This window comes from Helobdella robusta, assembly GCF_000326865.2.
Source record: "Helobdella robusta unplaced genomic scaffold HELROscaffold_85, whole genome shotgun sequence".
Lineage (NCBI taxonomy): Eukaryota > Metazoa > Annelida > Clitellata > Rhynchobdellida > Glossiphoniidae > Helobdella > Helobdella robusta.
In genome coordinates this window covers 409,814-429,644 of record NW_008705490.1, presented here as the reverse complement: position 1 = coordinate 429,644, position 19,831 = coordinate 409,814, and the positions used below count along the sequence as shown (strand labels likewise).

At 36.7% G+C, this 19,831-nt stretch overlaps 3 protein-coding genes across 3 annotated transcripts; 1 reads left to right on the top strand and 2 right to left on the bottom strand.

The window, feature by feature from the left end:
- Positions 1–907: 907 nt before the first annotated feature.
- Positions 908–5,722, top strand: HELRODRAFT_182385 (hypothetical protein; the record flags this gene model as incomplete). The annotated part of the gene is made up of 10 exons (XM_009032652.1): positions 908–1,042; positions 1,443–2,118; positions 2,192–2,492; positions 2,603–2,768; positions 3,050–3,658; positions 3,880–4,039; positions 4,223–4,389; positions 4,881–5,094; positions 5,166–5,400; positions 5,560–5,722. 10 exons carry the CDS (start codon positions 908–910, stop codon positions 5,720–5,722), a joined length of 2,826 nt encoding a protein of 941 aa, XP_009030900.1.
- Positions 5,723–6,145: 423 nt separating this feature from the next.
- Positions 6,146–11,044, bottom strand: HELRODRAFT_116413 (hypothetical protein). Its single transcript, XM_009032651.1, is given in 6 exon segments — positions 6,146–6,218; positions 6,238–6,312; positions 6,342–7,109; positions 7,461–7,629; positions 10,363–10,658; positions 10,846–11,044. The coding sequence occupies 4 exon segments, from the start codon at positions 10,952–10,954 to the stop codon at positions 6,772–6,774; spliced, it is 912 nt and encodes a 303-aa protein (XP_009030899.1). The 5' UTR covers positions 10,955–11,044; the 3' UTR covers positions 6,146–6,218; positions 6,238–6,312; positions 6,342–6,771.
- Positions 11,045–14,077: 3,033 nt separating this feature from the next.
- Positions 14,078–19,753, bottom strand: HELRODRAFT_194586 (hypothetical protein). The gene is made up of 16 exons (XM_009032650.1): positions 19,575–19,753; positions 19,393–19,542; positions 18,950–19,364; positions 18,707–18,806; positions 18,430–18,530; positions 18,141–18,334; positions 17,540–17,612; positions 17,276–17,345; positions 16,981–17,039; positions 16,793–16,897; positions 16,540–16,682; positions 16,314–16,415; positions 16,154–16,171; positions 15,921–16,016; positions 15,553–15,658; positions 14,078–15,343 (listed from the first exon to the last, which is right to left on the bottom strand). The coding sequence occupies exons 3-16, from the start codon at positions 19,133–19,135 to the stop codon at positions 15,209–15,211; spliced, it is 1,488 nt and encodes a 495-aa protein (XP_009030898.1). The 5' UTR covers positions 19,136–19,364; positions 19,393–19,542; positions 19,575–19,753; the 3' UTR covers positions 14,078–15,208.
- Between the last annotated feature and the right edge of the window lie 78 nt (positions 19,754–19,831).

The following is a 19,831-nucleotide window of genomic DNA, read 5'->3' as shown; positions in this document are numbered from 1 at the left end:
ACTTCAAGCTTAGGCGACTATTTTTTCAGTTGGAGAAAAAATATTATTACAGGTTAATTTTTAATTAAATTATTATTAACATTAAAACTTAATTAAAAATAAGGAAATTCACAAAAACACCCACCTAATTTTATTTTAATTATTTTTTGCTTTGTTTTAAAGTTTCATCAATCTTTCAATCAGTCAGTAGTTAGTTAAACAAACAGAATAGAATAGATAGATGGATGAATTTGATTTATTTATTTAATTTAATTAGCAGGTGCTCAACTTCTAATTGTAATAATAATTAGATTAAATTAAAATTGTTATTAATGTTAAACATTAACATTAAAGTTTAGTTACTACTAAATGATTGAGAGTTTGATATAATTATTTATGCACATCTGATATCATGTTTTGTAATTTTTAATAACTTCATTAAAAAATTAAAGATTAAATGATTTGTTTACAGCAGAATGAGAAAGGTTTTATATGTCTTCATGCTTGTCATATTGATGCTGCTGTTTACACTGTTTCACTTTCATCAACAGAAGTCTTCATTGATAAGTAACTATGCTTATATTATTTAATATTAATTAATAATAATAGTAATATTAATAATACAATTATATGGATTTATTTTATATAGTTATGTAGAGTTATTGATTATATATACTATATATTATATAGTTAAATAGTTTCATGTTCTGCTGTGTTGTATTTCATTGTGTTATGTATTGTATTGTGCTGTTGCTGTATTGTATTGTATTAAGTCTTGGGCATGACATAAAACTGCATCCATGCTGCCTTGCGTGCTTTTGAGCAAAAGGCTAGGCCCACCGCTTATAACTGATGGTTGTCGTCAGGATGGGTGTCCAGATGTAAAAATTTTCCCCCCAATTATTCTATGTCATTACAAAGAAAAACAATGGCCCCTAGTCTCCAGAAGGCCTTAAGTGGTCAAAGGGTGTTAAGAATCCCTGGGAGGTATGCAATAGTGGAGGGATGTTGCAGAAAAATTCAGAATGGCCCCTCTATGGTACTTAGACTTGGAATGCTCAATGTTGGATCACTGACTGGCCGCAGCATTTAAATTGAAGAAATGCTTGAGCGTAGAAGTAAAACCTTTTTTTAATGCTGCAACTACAGTTTGTGGGAAACAGTGCCATAACTTCTCTTGCAGATGTTGAAGTACCTGGCACACGTCCCAAAGGCCGTCCAAAGAAGTCCTGGTCGCAAACAATCGAGCAAGACATGAAAGCTCTAAATTTAAAGGAAATGGATACAACTAATTGTCTGATTTGGCACACAAAAACTGATGGCAAAGAAAACAACGTCCTACCTCGGGGGAGCTGGGTCTCCGGACGCTAAACGAACATTGATTATTTGAAATAATATTTTTTTGATTCACCCGCTGATTTTATTAAAACTTTTGTTCTGCCAATCATAATTGTTTTTAAAAGACTTATATTTTCATTTCAGTGGATGATTTTGTTGAAGATTATGTCATCACAAGCTCATTCAATGGAACAGATGCAGAATATATATCCAAATATTTAGCGGTGAAGTTTGTTCCAGTAGATGAAAAAATTGTGAACATGAAACTGATCAACAGAGGTTCTAGAGACATACTGTGCACTAAGTGGAAGATTTATTTCTCACTAATTGTTGTTAGTGAATGCTGTGATTCTCAGGTATGTTTTGAAAGAGTTAATGGGTATCTATTTAAACTATTCCCTTTTGCCTGTGAAGCTGGCAGTGTCATTTTAAAAAAACATTCTTCAAGAGTTATGGTATACTGTGACATTTTATTGCCAAGCATCTATTTTGTTTTCCCAAATTGGTTTGTTGTTGGACCTGATCTTAAATCTTTTGTTTTGCATAGCAGCAAATTCAGGGATCCATCAAAAATTGTTTCCACCATTCCTTCGTACTCCTCACGTAGCAGGTTCATCAGAAACTCCCATCTGAACTGCAACAGAAGCAGAGAGAAAAATTTCTATAAGAATTTCGTTCTACCCTCCCCAATGATGTCGGATGATGTCTCAAAATTGAAAGTCACTCGTTCTCTAGTTATTGATGACACTTGGATCATCTGCATTGGGTCTCCAGTCTTAAATGAAGCTGCTTTCCTTGCTAGTGAATACTTTTATACTTTTCAAGTTCTTCATTATCTGAGCATTTGTTGGCAATTGTTTACGTTGGTCTTCAGGGTATTTGAAGATAAAAACGAGAGACATCGATCAATGTAGCAGCACCTCAGAACTCACCCCGAGAACCATCGTTTTGAAAGCAAATGAAGAACTAGATGGTCTTGGTTTTGATGCAGAGGATCCGAGATTAGGTGATGGTTACGTCATCACACTGACCACCAGAGATGTAATTGTATTGAAAGCCAAATCTGCTGCAGGAATATTTTACGGGGTGCAGTCACTGATTAGTATGCTGTCTGATGGGGCTGTCATTTTCTATGATGGCCCAGTTAGGAAGGTTGTGGATGTTCCTAGATACAAGTTAGAAAAGTGTATCTAACAAATTTCGCCTCGTTTTAATTTTGTTCGTACCTTAGTTTCTTTGTTCTTTGAATGTATTATCAAATAAATTTTAAGATATCGAAATTAAGGTACCGTGGTTTGCTGCTGGACGTAGGCAGGCACTTTCTCGATAAATCTTACATCAAAAGGACGATTACAGTGATGTCACAGTACAAATTAAATGTTCTCCACTTACACCTGACGGATGACGAGGGTTGGAGACTGCAGATTCCTTCCATTCCTGAACTCACTGAGGTTTTTCTGCTCATGTTTATATTCATAATGAAATCTTTCTTATTATAAGTCTCAATTATATCTCAAAATTAACTTTTGTTTTAGTTTTGTACATTTCCGTTTTTATGCGTTCTCTTGTAAATATTAAAATACCAATAGATAAAAGCAGAAGCAAATATTTCGTTGAACTACTGTTTAAAATATGATATTCCGATAAAACACTAACTTTATAAAGTGAATGTTTCATTTCAAACGATTTGCTACAATGAATATATATAAATGTTTTTTGTTTACAAAACCAGGTAGGCAGCCATCCAAGGTTGGGGCCTGAATCGGATAGGGTGGACTTTCTGTACCCCTACCTAGGCAGCATTCCGAAATATTATAACGACTCACAATCTGCCACTGGGCCACTCAATGCTCTTCTCAATTATGTTTATGGTGATAAAAATATAAGTTATAATGACGATGATGTTGATGGCAATAATTTTAATCGTCGACGCTTAAACACGAAAGGGCAATACTACACTTGCAAAGACTACAGAGATATATTACGCCATGCCGTTCGACATCACGTAACTATTTTACCGGAAATTGATTTTCCAGGTCATTCCCATGCCGCCATCGTTAGCATGCGAGCTCGGCGACGTAGGCAGCGGCTGAACAGAAAGTTGAATGTTTATGAGCGCGCCAGGCAATTCATCGTTAATTCTTCCATTCTAGCTCATCGCAGAGATGCTCTGCTGCAAAAATTGACCGATGCCCAGAAAAATTTTGGTTTGGAATCTGACGATGAGGTGTTTGAGGGAAATTCGGTTAATTGTGGGAAGCACACTGTAATCAACGTGTGCCTACCTAGTAGCATGCAGTTTATAAGTACTGTCGTTCAAACTGTCGTCAACTTACACAAAGTAATTCATTTCATTGTGCACTCTAAGTAAAATATGCAACTGTTCAGTGTTTTATACGCGTGTGTGTGCTGGAGGTTTAAAAATAATTAACAAAATTCGTTCTGGTTTGTGGTGCAGTTCTCAAGTTTGTCAAATTTATCATTTTACTTCTAAAAGATCAAAAGTATGAAACGCACATACAGTCCAGTCGCTGAACAACCATTAATAAAAATTTTTTTTAGGACATCCAGCCATTAAAGATGATTCATTTGGGCGGTGATGAGGTGCCCTCTGGTGCATTCGACTTGAAAAGTTGTAAGAATATTATAAAAAACGATTCGAATGAGGCTTTAAGTGCAAAACAAGTGAACGCAAGAGCTCTCGAATACATCGTTGACGTAGGTCAGTATGCGTTGAGTTGTTTGAACTTTGAATAAAAGTTTTTATTCGATGTCCAGATATCAAATTTGAATGTATGTTTAAACTTTGTTTAGTTCTTTCGTTTTTATTAATTGATTGCGCAGCATGACATCAACTGCATAAGTTCATTCCCGTGTATGATCCTGTCTCATGAAACAAAACCAGGTAGGAAGTACGGGCTGGAGGTGATAATGTGGGGCTCGGACATGATGAACTTGATGGAGAGGAAGCTGCAACCAGATGCCGTCAACTTCTGGCTCTACAGTAACGACCAGACCAATGGCCAGTTGGAATCCTCTCTACAAAACCTCGCCAGGCTGCAACATTCAACGGTAGGAAAGTCTCGGGGCAAATTCGTTTTGCACCTGTCTTATTATAGTTATCTGCTATAAATTTATGCTGAGAAATTATTTAATGTTTGTGTTTTAAGTAAAGGCAGAAAACATGCAAGTTATAAACAGTGTTGGAGTCGTGTTTTTAGTATTTTTCTTTTATTAGTGTGGCATTCAAGTACAATTATAAAGCAAACTTTTTTTTCTGCGTTTCGGAACGCGTAGTCAGAAATTTTTACCTGGAGTCGGAAAATTTTCAATCAAAAAGTCGGAGTCCGACTCAGACATCCTGGTTTTAAAGTTGTGACATTCTTGAAGCACAATGGTGCTAGTTGTTTGGGCAGTTATTTTATAAAATGCTATTCATTTCAAAAAATAATTGTAATGTTTTTTTATTTTACAAATTTTCGTTCATTTGGTGTTTGATTCGCACATTAAGGTATCTTTTAGCGCCATCGGTTATCTTAGCAACACGAATTAATTTTTTGAAGATAATTCTATCTGACGCAAGCAGTTTTTACGTGGATCACCCGTACGAGCCATCGAACGAGGAGAGGGGACTGACGTGGAGCACCGACTTCATCGACGACTTCAGCATACTTTCCTACAAGGAACCTCAATTCTTGCAAGATCCTACAATGAAGAGAAAAATTTTAGGTCACCCTAAGTTCATTGATACGTGGTTGCGTTGGAGAGTTTTTAAAAGTTTCACGATTATTAAAGTATTTTATATCCTAACATTACAGTTAAAAGTGTTAACATGAATATTATGTTAGGAGTTCAGTTGAGTTTGTGGGGCGAGTTGATTCTTTCAGAGGTTGAATCGGACTACATGCTGTACCCTCGCATGCTCGCATTCGCTCAGTACGCCTGGAGTCAGGCTGAATTTATGTTGGAAAAGGGGAAAAGATGTCGTATGTGGAACATTTACGCCGACATGTTGGTGAGGAAGGAGCTGAAGAGGTTGGATGATCTGAAAGTGGAGTATCGAGTGCCTCTTCCCGGTGCCAGGTTCCTTCTCCTCGCTTGCTTCTTCTCGTCACGCATATCGACTACATGTATTGTTATCTCTCCTGTTGATCATACTCGGCTCTATATTAATATCGTTGTCATTGATTTTCTTTATTTATTTAATGTTATAATTATTGTTTAATGTCCCGAATGCACCAGGGTGATTAAGAATGACTTGAGCTGGAACGTTGTGTATCCAGGTCTGTCAGTTGAAGCAAGTCTCGACGAGGGAGCTACGTGGGTGGCTGCACGGCGTGTCAAGGCAAAAAACATTAAGGACCATTTACTACTATCTACGTTGTTCGTTCTGTTTAATTTTTGAGTTCTTCTCAATTATTTATTCTTAAAAATCACATTTTGTTGGTTAGTTATTTTAATTAATAAACGAAATTAAAAGTATTTATTTGTTTGAAATGATTTATTTGCTTGTAATTTGAAATGAATTTCAAGGTCTGCCGATGGACTTCGTAGGAGTCGAGTCGTCTCCGTGAATGAGGTGTGAATTTCATTCCCGGCCTATTGAGGGCAGTGATTTAATTTCAATAATTTTATTTGTTATTCTATTTTTTTCACGACGCTTTTTGAAAAAGCCTTCGCTTGTGTCTGTGTGTTTTTTGTTTTGTTCCTCTCCATGTTTTTAATTTCTTATTTTCTCGGTGACACTGCATATGCAACGGGCATGGTTTGATGATATTAGAAGCTCGTAAATCATTGGTACAATTATATTAATAATAAAAGAATGAAGTGCAGTTTGTGTTACATGTGCGTGTTTTGTTTTTCATTGCCTGTACGTTATAAGAATGCAAAAGTAAGAGATGGCACTCATTCCCTTACGAGGCATCATGTGTTGGAACATGCCTTCAACGAAATGAAACTTGACGACAGAACGTTATTATTTATGCATGGATGTTCATGCTGGCGGTTGCAAGTCGAGCTAAAACAAAGTTACATATGAAATTTAATAAAGTTCAAAGAACGTTCATCAATTGAAAACAAAAGCCTCTCCCTACAACATATTCTAATGTTAATCTCCGTGAGTATTTATTTCAAGTTGTGCTGCTGGCAAAATCTTGAAAGCGTCTCCGTAACGTTACCAGCAGATCAAATTGACGTCTGTGAGACGCACTTGAAAGAACATTGGATGGCAGGCAGCAGTGTAAACCTGATGCTACGCAAATATTCTGTTCAGTTGGTCCATTGATTTTTCGACTGTCTATACTTCATCTTTTGTATCAAATGTGCGTGAACAGAAGTTAAATGACAAAAATAATACAGCAGAGCCAACAAGTTGATGAAAAAAATGAAGATTTACAATCAATAAAATGAAAAAGTGAATGCAAAAACGAAATAATAATTTAAAGAAGATGATGTTTATTTACAGACATGCACGTCAATGTACTTCTCACAGGTACTGCAGTGCACAGAGCAACACCAGACGAAATGGCATCGACATCGCTCGGTAACTTTTTCCCTGAAGGTATTGTAGCCGCGACCGCAGCACATCAAATCGCATCCCTCGCTGCCTGGTTCGCCTCTCTTGCACTGTCTTCCGTGAGTTCCTGGCCAGCTCGTATTAGTCAGTGCCTCACAAAAATCTGGCGATGGTTCCGTGTAGATGAGTGTGTCTCTGGTTGGTCTGTTTGAACTGGTGTCAGTTGCCGGTTGTTGTTGAGTGTTGTCGTCGTTATCGATGTTTTCATAATCAGAATCTTCAAGTCCGCCCTGTTGCCGTCGTTTTTTGGTTTTGGGCTTTCGAGTGGGTTTGTTATTTCTTTGCTTGTTGTACTGTTGTTGTTGGTACCTGCGCCCTGATAGTTTTTGTTGATGAGTAGGCTGTTTGGACTGTTTAACGTTATGTTTACGATGTTGTTGAGGTTTTAATTGGGGTCGTTGTTTTTGTTGTTGACGTTGCTGTAAGAATTTTTTCGATTTGGGATTTCTTTTTTCGTTTTTTTTTGAATTTTGTTGGAAGTTATCGTCGTATTTGTTGGCATAATTATTTTGACCCGGCTTCTCTTTCTCTATTATTCCTTCGCCATCCATTTCTGCAAGGACCAGACTGGTTCCCGCGTTGTTAAATTTGACAAGGTGAGGCAAGTTTTCGTACTTGAACTTCAACTCTCTGGCAATTTCGTTGAAATCCGCCATCTGGTGCCAACACGTTTTCATGCTGCAGGAACCCGAAGCTCCGTGGCATCTGCAACTTGCTTTGCTCAGACCAACAACTGTCTGTCGATTGTGTGTATGTGTGTGTGTATCATTGTGTGTGTGTGTGTATCATTGTGTGTGTGGGTGTGTGTGTGTGTGTGTGTGTGTGTGTGTGTGTATCATTGTGTGTGTATGTGTGTGTGCACGTACCTTTAAGTGATTTATAAAAAATGATTGATTATGAAATATTAATCTATTAATCAATCTTAGATGAGAACCAAAGAGAGGCAGAGTAGAGATGATGCATCCACCCATGCAACTGATGTTTTGGTGAAGCATAATAATTCTCAAACGCTCATCAGTTCATAAATTATGTAATAAACATATAATATAAATAAAACATATAATATAAATAATAATAACATAGAGCTGATAATAATAATAATAATAAGTAAATGCGTTATTTATTGGTTGAAAGAGATTTTTAAAGAGCCGAGGTGTATTCCAATTAACATTTTTGTTTTATGCATCGCCATTACCTGTGAAAATATCAGTCGTATAATTAAAGAAGATTATGTATGCGTTTGTATGTTTGTGTCTGTCTGTCTGTGTGTTGTCTGTGTGTGTATGTGTTCAGTCAAACTTATATATAATTATGTTATTCATTTTTATCCGAACGAGCGAGCCAAATATATTTCCAAGCAGTAGCATTTTTGAAGTTACCGCGCAAACACATAGACACGAACACGAGCAAAGACACACACACACACACACACGCACACAAACAAACATGAAGACAAAAACAGAGCAAACTGAGGCCTATCACTACCACGATGATAAACGCGTCGATAAGTTGGTATGATGGTGCAAAGAAAACATTTGTTGCACCAGCGCCACCCTCCTCATACTCATCGTCTTCCTCCATCTTTCTCTCCTCCCTCTACAACATTTTTTCTCCTCCATCACCTTCTTTCACTTCTTCCTCCTTCTCTAGACGATTTTCAACTTTTAATTATGATGAATGATCTGTTTCGCTTTGAAACTTTAAAAGGCTCCCACTGATACGGCAAGGCGAGCATTCGAATGTTTCTGAATGTGATGGTGCTGCAAATAAAAGTATGCGCTTGTACATCAATCCTGGGGTTGTTTATTTAAGTTTAACTATCGATTCATTGTTCATCCGTTCGTCTGTTTGTTGTTTGTTAGTTGAGTAAACAGTTAATTTTTCTATAAATTTGAAGAATTGTTCATAGAACTACTCGACATATATGTATATAGAACATTGTTATAACTTAGACCTGAACGACGATGGTGCTGATGCGGGATGTAGTAGTGGTAGTAGTGGTTATCATCGTCGTCATCATCATCATCGTCGTCATCATCGTCGTCGTCGTCATCATCATATTCTCAAATTTAACAACAATCCTTCTTAATTACAGTAAAAGTAAACATCGGCATACCAGTCGACAGAAACAATCACAGGAATAATAATAATAATAAGTAGGAACGACATTCACGCCAACAACAACAAAATAATAATAACGTACAACAACAACAGTTAACACTTGCTCGCAAATGTCTATGCAGATGAATGGAGGGATGGAAGAATGAACGAATGGATGGATGGGTGGATGGATGGATGAATGAATGAATGGTACACCACCACCCCGCGACAGATTGGTACCAAGTAGGACAAACCAACTCAGAGGAAAAATATCAGGAAGAGATTATTGAGAACAAAAATGAAAAACTGCTGGTTGAGGAAAATGGGAAGAGGGCCTATTCTTAAATGTATAAAAAAATTTATCATCATTCACGTAGATAGCAACTTTTGCTGCTCGCTTAAATAAAATGTTTGCCCGAAAGATGCTTGATGAACGGATGGAAAAAAAATGAGACGAAGATGAATTTTCTTTTCACATCAGTAAGAAAGTTTAAAGTAACCAGCGTTTAAGATGAATTAATTTTGAAAGTTTTTCAATAAAATCAACAACAACACGTCAAACAACATACAACAATTCGCACATACGTTGATGGCAGAAATGGAATGAAGGAAGGTGTACGTGCAAACAAGGACAACAACAACAAAAGAAGAAGAAGATGAACAACAACAAAAGAAGAAGAAGATGAACAACAACACCAACAAAAGAAGAAGAAGATGAACAACAACAGCAACAACAAAGCAATAGCGGTATCTTCATTCAATAAGTCATCTGCATGGATGTTTGATGCTTCCTGTCACAACATTCACGCCTTCCTAAACAAATTCTCATACACATGCGTGTGTACGGGTACATGTGTGTGTACGTGTGTGTGTGCGTGTGTGTACGTGTGTATGGGTGTGTCACTGCAGTTTGTTTGTTTTTAGTTGTTTGTATGCGTCTACAATCTCTATTATCTCATGGTCTACAAAAAAAACATCATCATCCCCATCATCATCACCGTCACCATCCCTATCATCATCACCATCGTCACTAACGATCTCACCTCCATTAGAAGTGGTGTCAATTAATATGATGTCACCCCGAGCAGAGTATTAATGCTGCCTTCTATACTTACAAACGCACACACACGCAAGCAAATTGTTGGACAATTTATTTATCTTATTTATTTCCTTTAAAAACTTAACTTAATGAGTTATGGACTTATAAATTTGATAAAGTGCAAACACGATGATACAACTACGTCATCGAAACACAAACAACAGCAGCCACAGCAACAACCACAGCAGCCACAACAACAACCACAGCAGCCACAACAACAACCACAGCAACTACCACAGCAGCAACAACACCAAAAACAACAAAAACTGACCCTTCTGCCAACCATATTGTTATGAAGGTTGGAAAGCATGATCTTCAATTCGTGTGAATACCTCGGATAGTTCATCTCCCTCTCTCTCGAATCGACGAAACCGACACCGAACTTGAAGCCATACTCAGTATTATCGCCACATCCTCCCCACACCCATTCTGCCGGAAGATGGCGTGGTTTCTCTCTCCTGCTGCACCCACACTGGGGCAGCTGGCCATCTTTGCAGGCGCGCGCCACGTTGAACGTCATCGAGGCAGAGAAGAAAGCTTTTAAAATGCTCGCCTCTTTGCAGCCGTCTGCTTGGTTTGTTTGTTCGTTCGTTCTTTTGTTTGTTTGTTCATTTATTTGTTCGTTTGTTTGTCGTCTGTTTATGTAATTAGGTGACAATGAAAATAGGCAACAGTAGAACAGAAACTGCAATCAAAACTGAAAACAACAAACACACACGTGAAAATGAACAAAGGAAAAAACATGAAGGCAGACCCGGCAAGTAGTCGGGCAGTGTCATGAATGAGCTCTTGTTGCCTCGCGAGAGCAGCGAACAATTCCACCTCATCCCGCCAAACTGTTGGAAGCATTCGTCTGCCGCCATTTCTGTCGCTCTGAAGATGGTGCTCACATGGTCCGGATGGAGCTGACAAAAACGTTCCTGGTCCGAACTGAAACCATTCTCTTCACTGCAGCTGACAACTTTTGGCTGTTTGTGGCTGTCGTAGATGAAGTCGCCACGAATGTGTGGCTGTTGCTGCTGTTGGTGATGATGGGGATTTGTGTGATGTGTGGGTGGGTGAGATGGTGAGAATTGTGAAAGTTGATGTTGTTGATGTTGGGGGAGCTGTAGGTGATGCTGCCTTTGATGTCGTTGGTGATGCTGTCGATACGTTTGCTGGCCGTTGTTGTTGTTCACATGTTGTTGTTGTTGTTGTTGCTTGACTTTTTGTTGCTGTCGCCTTGAAAGGTTTCTCGTTGAACGGTAGATGTTGTAGCTGGTCGGGAGAAGAAGTGCAGGCTTATTATTTCGCTATTGCTAATTCAAAAACAGACTCACACTCAAACGCCCAAATACGCCAAAATATGAACTTACACACGCACGCACGCGCACACAGACACGCCAATGCATCCATACACACACACACACACACACCAATGCAAACATCCACACACACAAACATCCACACACACACAAACACACACACACACCAATGCAAACATACATACACTCGCACAAACATTCACACACACACACACACACACAGGCACACACGCACGTTCATAAAATATCTATCTGCTCGCACACGAGATGAGTTCGAGATTGGGGGTATTGAAAGCACTAAAAAACCATAATGATGATAATTACAATGATCATGGTGATAGTTCTAATAACAACAGTAATAATAATGATGATAATAATGGTGATGATGATGATGAGGACGATGATGATCATGTAAATAAAATATGTGCCGCTAAATTTTTTAATAATGTTATTCGTCTCTTTTAAATAGTGTTGCACATACATATATGATGTACGTGTGCGTGTGTGTGCGCGTGTGTGTGTGAGTGTGTGTGTGTGTGCGCGTGTGTGTTTTTATTGAATGCGTAGATAAAGAGAGATAAAGATGGGCTTTTCTCTAAGTGCAAAAAGTTTAAATTTGGAATAAAATCGGATCTATATTGGAGAACTAATAAAAATAACAATATAACAACGATAGTTATAATAATTGTGATACTGCTACTAATTATAATAAATAATAATAATAAAAAATAATAATAATAAATAATTGTTCTGCTCTGAGCCTGGTCACCTTCTAACTTCCTTTCGTTCGCCTTCTCAATCTGGGAAGCAGATCATGCGATGAAATAAAATGATGGCGACGAAGACAATAAAAATAAAAACAATAAAACTAATAAAGATGGTGATGGTGACGATGACGATGATGATGACGCTTCTTCTAAAAGCGCTTCTTTGAAAATATAAAATAAAAATGCCGACAGTAAATTACAGGCTGTATGCATAAACCCCGGTCCAAGAGATGGTGATGATGATGAGGAGGAAGAGGTGAGGGTTTTATGACTCTCTTCATTATCATCTTCTCTCTTTTTATCTCTCTCTCTCCCTCTTTCTCTCTTTCCTTTTCATTCATTCTTCACTCTTGCAAACTCCTCGTCATATCTTTCTTTACCTGCTGGTTATATATTTTTCTTTTCTCTTTCTCTCTCTCTCTCTCTCTCTCTCTCTCTCTCTCTTCCTTTCTCTCTCTTTCTCTTTCTCTCTTTAAAAAATTCGAAAGGCGAGGCAATAGAAAACATCACAGATAAATTTATCTTAAAACTTGTAGTATAAGGATGATAACAATAATAATAACAATAATAATAATAAAAATAATAATAATAATCGATTCACAACTAACTCATGAGATCTAGATAATGAGGACGATGGTGGCAATGATGATTGACATGAAATCAACAATTCAATGACCAAAATGAAAATAATGTTTAAAATTATTTTTGTTGATGATGTTGTTGTTGTTGTTGCTGATGTTGTTGTTGTTGTTAATGATGTTGTTGTTGCTGATGATGACGTTCTCCACCTCTGCCTATACAACATCATTTTTATGTCTTCGTTGTTGATGCTTCTAACGATTTTTGTTGCTCCTTTTGTTGGTGTGTTGGTGTCGATGCAAACAACATGACATCAGCGTAACATTAATACAAAACTGACCAAAGACATCAACATTACATCAACATAATTAACAGGATATAACTCTCATAGTGTAGTGGCAGTTGAACCTGAAGTACTACTATTATTCAATCAGTCAGAACATCAAACTCGGTTATCTCTAGCAAAAACTATTACAAATATACCATCGCTTTAGCACTCGCCAAATTAGAAATAAAAGACTGTTGAACGTATAAATTGAGTCGGATTGAAAGAGAATATCCATTCATCCTAAAAAATCAATCCTATTAATTGAGAAATAACCGTACATGCTCTGTTCAGTTTTGTTTCAAAGCGAAATTACCTCAGCCACCCGGTTATATAGGAGCTGGCGGTTTTATAGAACATACACGAGCCCGCATAAACCCATCATCTATATCATCAGCAGCAGCCTTTATGTGCTTGGTACTATTCACATCAAATATATCAATATTATATGCACACCTTCTGTAAGCGGTTTTGTAACTTTACTATAAATAAATAAATATATTTATATAATAATTTGCTTATTTGTTTAATTATTTAATAATACTACTGCCATTTGTTCGTTCGTTCGCTTGTTTGTTCATTCACGCACCTACCTATCTAGCTCCACAATTCACTCACTTGTTTATGCATTCGTTTAAGTTTCTAATTATTCATAAGGCACACGCACACACATACACAAGGCTATGCACACATCCTCATCAACTGCAAACACACGCACGCACACACACACAAACACATATAAAAACAAGCAGAAACACACACCAAGCATGTTTCCTCGCCATCAAAGACAGTTGAATCTCATTTGAGCGAGTGCCGTACCAGGTAGTAATATAGTATGCTCCTTCATTCATTCAGTATTTGATTTACTCAGTCCTTCCTTCATTCATTCATTTATTCATCCATTCGCCCCTTCGTTCGTTCCATCATTTATTAATTAAATTAATAAATGCCAACCTGCCAAAATATGTATCCCATTTAAAAAAAAACAGAAACAATTAGATACATGCATAGACACACACACACACACACACACACACACACACACACAAATAATCTAGGACATGATCGAAAAGTTACAATATAAAATATCTTAATTAAAATAACATTCAGATATATTGAAAGAACGAAAAGTGTACAAAAAAATGAAGAAACGAACGAATGACTGCTAACAATGAAATTGTTCATTTAAATAAGTTGAAAGATCATACATAATGTCTACATGAAACAACTGTAAAACACATTAAGACTAGCAAGAACCATTGAAATTAATTCAACAACATTAACAAAATGAATAGTAATTAGTACGGTGAGAATAAGACATGTAGGTATGTAGTTACTCCTTCTTTGATTTGTCGCATGTTCGGTGACATTTACATTTTGACTAAAAAATGAATGCAAAAACACAAACAATTTTTATTATTTGTTTGATTATATAAGTACACACACACACGCACGCACGCACACACACACACAAACACTCACTCACGCACACCGTGCAAAGATATGTACAAATGAAACACATATAAGATCAAAAAATAGCGAATATAAGCTGAATGAACCATGGCTGCACAAACAACCAAACTTGACTAATGTTAAACACGGAGTCACGAATTTATAATTAGTTATAATATTATTTTATAACAATATTTGTTCAACGGCTCGTTTTTATGAGAACAAAAATACATTGACCATTGAGGAAATGTTTCTGCTAGGAATTGTTAATGAGATAAACCACCATCATTTTCTTCTTTTTCTCTCTCTCTTCTTCTTCCTCTTCTTTTTCTAGCATCATTATCATCATCTCATCTTCATAAAATATCATAACCAACATCTTAAACTAAAAACATCTCATAAAAGACATCTCGAGATAATAAGAAACATGTCTTCAGACAAATGTGAAAATTTGATAAAAACTACGAAGATAAATGATAATTATGGTCATAGTAAATGATAATTATGATCGAAATAAACATTGCAAATATGCGAAAAGTAATTAAAATCATTTCAACCAAGAAACAAATATAAATATTTCTCATGAACCTTTCTATGAAATTTAAAAATAATAATAAGTAGTAATAATTAATAGTATAATAATAATGATTACTATAATTATAATTATTATAGTTAGTTATAAATAATAATTTAGGTATTAGACTCTCGGATGTTGTACTCGAGGCGTGGGTTGCTGCTCAGATTGTTGTCCACACAACCACTTGGTAGGTTGTTGTTGTTGTTGCTGCTGCTGCTGTATTGTCTGTAGAACTCGTTACTGTTGTACTGTTGTTGTTGTTGTTGATGTTGTTGTTGATGTTTTGTAATGTTGTTGTTGTTGCTGTTGTTGATGTTGTTAGCATTACAATTTTTACATATCATCCAAATAAAAACGAGAAAAGCATCAACAACAACAACAACGACAGCAAACAAGAGCAAAGACATCAACAAAAACAACAACTACGACATCAACAACATGTAATATAACCCCATACAGCGGGTGGTGGTGTGGTTCTCCTGTTATATGACGCTATGTTCGACTGCTGCAGCTGCTGTTGCTGCAGCGGCACCGACGGCGGCGGCGGCCTACTTTTCGGGTATCTGGGCAAAGGTCAAGGTCATTTATAGCTAGGTCAATGTCACATACAAAAAAGGTTAGTGTTATTTTCATAATTTAAAGTTGTTATCAGAACTATATGTTAAAGTGAACAGTTCTTATGTGTGTTTTGTTCAGGCCGACAATTAAATTAATGTATGTGTGTGATGTTTGTTTGTTTGTATGTATGTGTGTGTTTGCATGTGTGTGTGTGTGTGTGTGTGTGTGTGTGTGTGTGTGTGTGTGGTGTGTAGGCGGCGTACCTACCCATAATAAGAAGGTGACGATGACGATGGCTGCTGCTGATGTGGTGACGAAATGAAAAGTCCAGTCTCTTCCTCATCTTGATCAACGTAGGATTTCCTGGATGGATGGATGGATGGATTGGTGAATGAATGAACAAATGCATAAATAGAAAGGTAGACAGACAGACAGACCGACACACAGACAGAGAGACAGATAAATGAATGGATAGACAGAATGATATATAAGAAACTTACAAAGAATCTTCGTCAGCGCTGTGGGAATAAAATATAAAAATAATTAAATTGCCATCATCGTAGTCGTCATCATAACGATCATCATCATCATCATCATCATCATCATCATCATCATTATCATCATCATCATCATCATCATCATCATCATCATCATAACAACCTCAGTCCAATGACTCTCCAAGTTTTTGATGAGATGATGACGAGGAGGGAGAAGAGAAGTCCAACTGTTAATGATGACAGCAACATCAACAGCACACCCATCCTGATGGTTTGGTTGTTTGTATCCGTGCGTATGTATAAATATTTCTATGCATGTGTGTGTCGATCCATCCTTCATCCAGGCAGCCAGCCAGACAGTCAGACAGACAGACAGACGCCAAACTTACATAGTTTTATGGCAGAGACCTTCTAGTAGCTCGACATAATCCTTGTGAACGTTCGTGCAGTCGACCAATGACGTCAGCGTGATGATGATGTCTTGCAGCTTGGTCAGGTCGGCTTGCATCGACTTGAAGAGTAACTCACTAGGCTGGGTGATCATCATCATCATCAACAACAACATCAACATCAACAACAACATCATCATCAACAACAACATCATCATCAACAACAACATCATCATCAACATCACCGTCGTACATCATTGGCAGGATTGACAGCCATATTGGAATCTCGAGCTCTGAACTTAGCTTGGAACAATGAATAATTTGTCTGCACCATCATATCGTTGGCAGCCATGAAGATCTGTTAACGATGATGATGATGACGATGTCGAGGACTATACAAATAACAACAACAAACAACACACAGCAACAACGAACAACAACCTTATTGAATGGATTGATGGCATTGTAGTGATCACATCTCATGTAGTAAGCCAGCGTGGCTGATGATGATGATGAAGACGATGAAGATGATGATTAATACGATGAATAAAATGATACTGGCAATGTTGTCCATTAAATTAATAATAATAGCAACCATAACCAATAATTAAGACAAAAACAAATTATATAATCAAACTATTTGAACTAGTGAAATTTAATTTAATAAAAATAATCATCATCATCATCATCACTGTCATCATCATCATCACTGTCATCATCATCATCACTCAATCACTTTGTTCAACATGGTCGGCTGTGTAATGTTCCACAACAACGTCAGGATTGATGCATACGTCACTGATGCCCTGGTGGTGGTGATGACGATATTAATAAAAAATACTGCTGATGAGAACGATGATGGCTGAGATGGATGCAACTGTTAAAAATTAAATGAATGAATGAATGAAGATTGTTTTGTGTGTCCAAAATGAAATAGCAGAAAGAAGAGAGAGAGAGAGAGAGATGTTGAACGAAAAAAGGAGAGGAAGCAAGCACCCACCACACTGACGCCAAGATGGATGCCAGTGAATAAACCACTGAGGACCAGGCTAAATATGCCAAATGCACAAAACCTTTGTAGTAATAATTATTATTAATTATTATTAATAATTAATAATTATTAATAATTATTAACAATTATAATAATTACTATTACTATGTCAACCTACAAACAGCCAGGAAACGCTACCACTAAATTAAGTTCATGAATCTGATCAATGTAAAAAATGTAATCATTCAAAACTCTTTAGAAAATTGAAATGAATTAGCCTACAATAGCAGGGTGCACTTGGAGTTGCTGCCCACACCAGCCAATAGAATGAAACATAAGATGAGGAACCAACCAAACACGGCCAAGGAAGCCATTCGTCTTGAAGGAGTAGGTGGAACCATGAATTTGCATCAATTTGAACATTCAATTATATGAAAACAACGCAAATAACATTTATAATATCAACCTTATGTCCACCAGCCAACCAACCAGCCAACCAACCAACCAACCAACCAACCAACCAAACAACCAGCCAGCCAGCCAGCCAGCCAGCCAACCAACCAACCTATAAAACTCATAACTCTTAACAACGTGAATCTCCTTCGCGAACTCCACCTTTGGAAACTTTTGAAGAATGTTCTCAGTGAACTTGTTCTTGAATGATTTGGCTGTCTCCCTGGCCTGTTTCACTGAGTTTTCAAACTCATTCCTCGTCATCATGTCGCTACTTTTGGGACCAGTCTTGAAATATTCTTCCAAACTTTGGCTCAACATGGTGTTCACTGTCTCCGTTAGTGAATTTATCTGATTGGTTGGTTGGTTTGATGTTTGGCTCATTGATTGGTCAGCTTGTTGTGTGGCAGCATGATTGGGTGAATGAATTGTTAAATGTTTAGGACCTTAATTTTGATCTTCTTAACAGTGAGCATGATTCCTTTCACAGCAGCAACTGCATGTTCCACACCTTTGTTCGTATCCTCGTTTCCGTAAATCCCAATTGCTATTACAGAGCTTGTACCATTGGTAAGTGCGAACGTTTATTCAATTAGTTAGACAATTAATTTAATAAATTAATCAATCAATCAATTAAACAACCAGTCAACCAACCAACCAACCAGGAGATGAGAGTAAAGATAGCAAGTGTCCACTTCAAGCAGCCCAACTTCTTCCTCCTACCCGGGTCCTGCTGACAACATCTGTAGCAGAAGTACATGAGGAAGAGGAACAAAGTGAGTAAGAGCCAGAGGATTGGAATGGCTATCCAGAACATTATCGACTGCAGATGTTTATTTATGATTTCAATTCAATTTAATTATCACCAAATTATCCATTATTTAACCATTATTATCCATTATTGGCAGCCCCAGTCAACAGAATGCAAAATTATGATAGATGAATAATTGCAAGAATGATGACTACCTCTTTATATTTATGGCTACTGTAATCAAAATCTGATTTGACAGCTTCAAACGAAAGATCGACACGTGGGATCGCATGCATGACTCGCACAAACCATGGGATAAAGTACTCCTTTATCGATATGGGGTACATCGATTCATCCTGGTCCCCATACTCACCCTCTATATCCATATTCTCCTCGGCCATTGTTGTCAGTGTAGTTAACAAAACACAAACAAATAATGTTTTGAATTATATATAATCTGTTACTATTGTTTTTACTTGGGTGGTATGTTATATTTTATTATCAATTCAACATGGACGTGGGCTATTTTCTATTTATTAGTAGAACTGGTGGTTGTTGAGGTTGTTATTAATTATGCTAGGCTTGCTTTGTTAAGTTTTCAGTGCTCAAATAATGTAAAATAATAACTGATATTTAATTATCAGAGCTCTACTAGTATTTACAATACTAAAGAAAACCAGGCAGATGGCAGTGTAACATTAACATAGAGCTGCATAGCACCATAAAGTTAAGATAAATAAAAATAAACAAAATTTAAATTGATTCATTTAGAATTAAGATTAAAAATTAACTTAAGAAAACAACTATACTATAGTTACTATAGTAGTAGTAAGTTTAAGTAGTATAAAATAAAAACTGTAATGAACTAAAATTCCTCATTTGCAAATGCATCAGTTTCCTTATTTAATTTGAAAATAACAAATAAATGTTAATTATTCAATCAAGAAAAATTCTTTAAGCACTAAACTAAATTCACCGTTTCGCTTAAAGTCTCACAAACAGAAGCTAGGCAGTGATAAATTAAAATTTAATAAACATTTTAAGTGATGTTGCAAATAAAGCAAAAAACTTTGTGTATGGAAAGCCGTTACATTTTG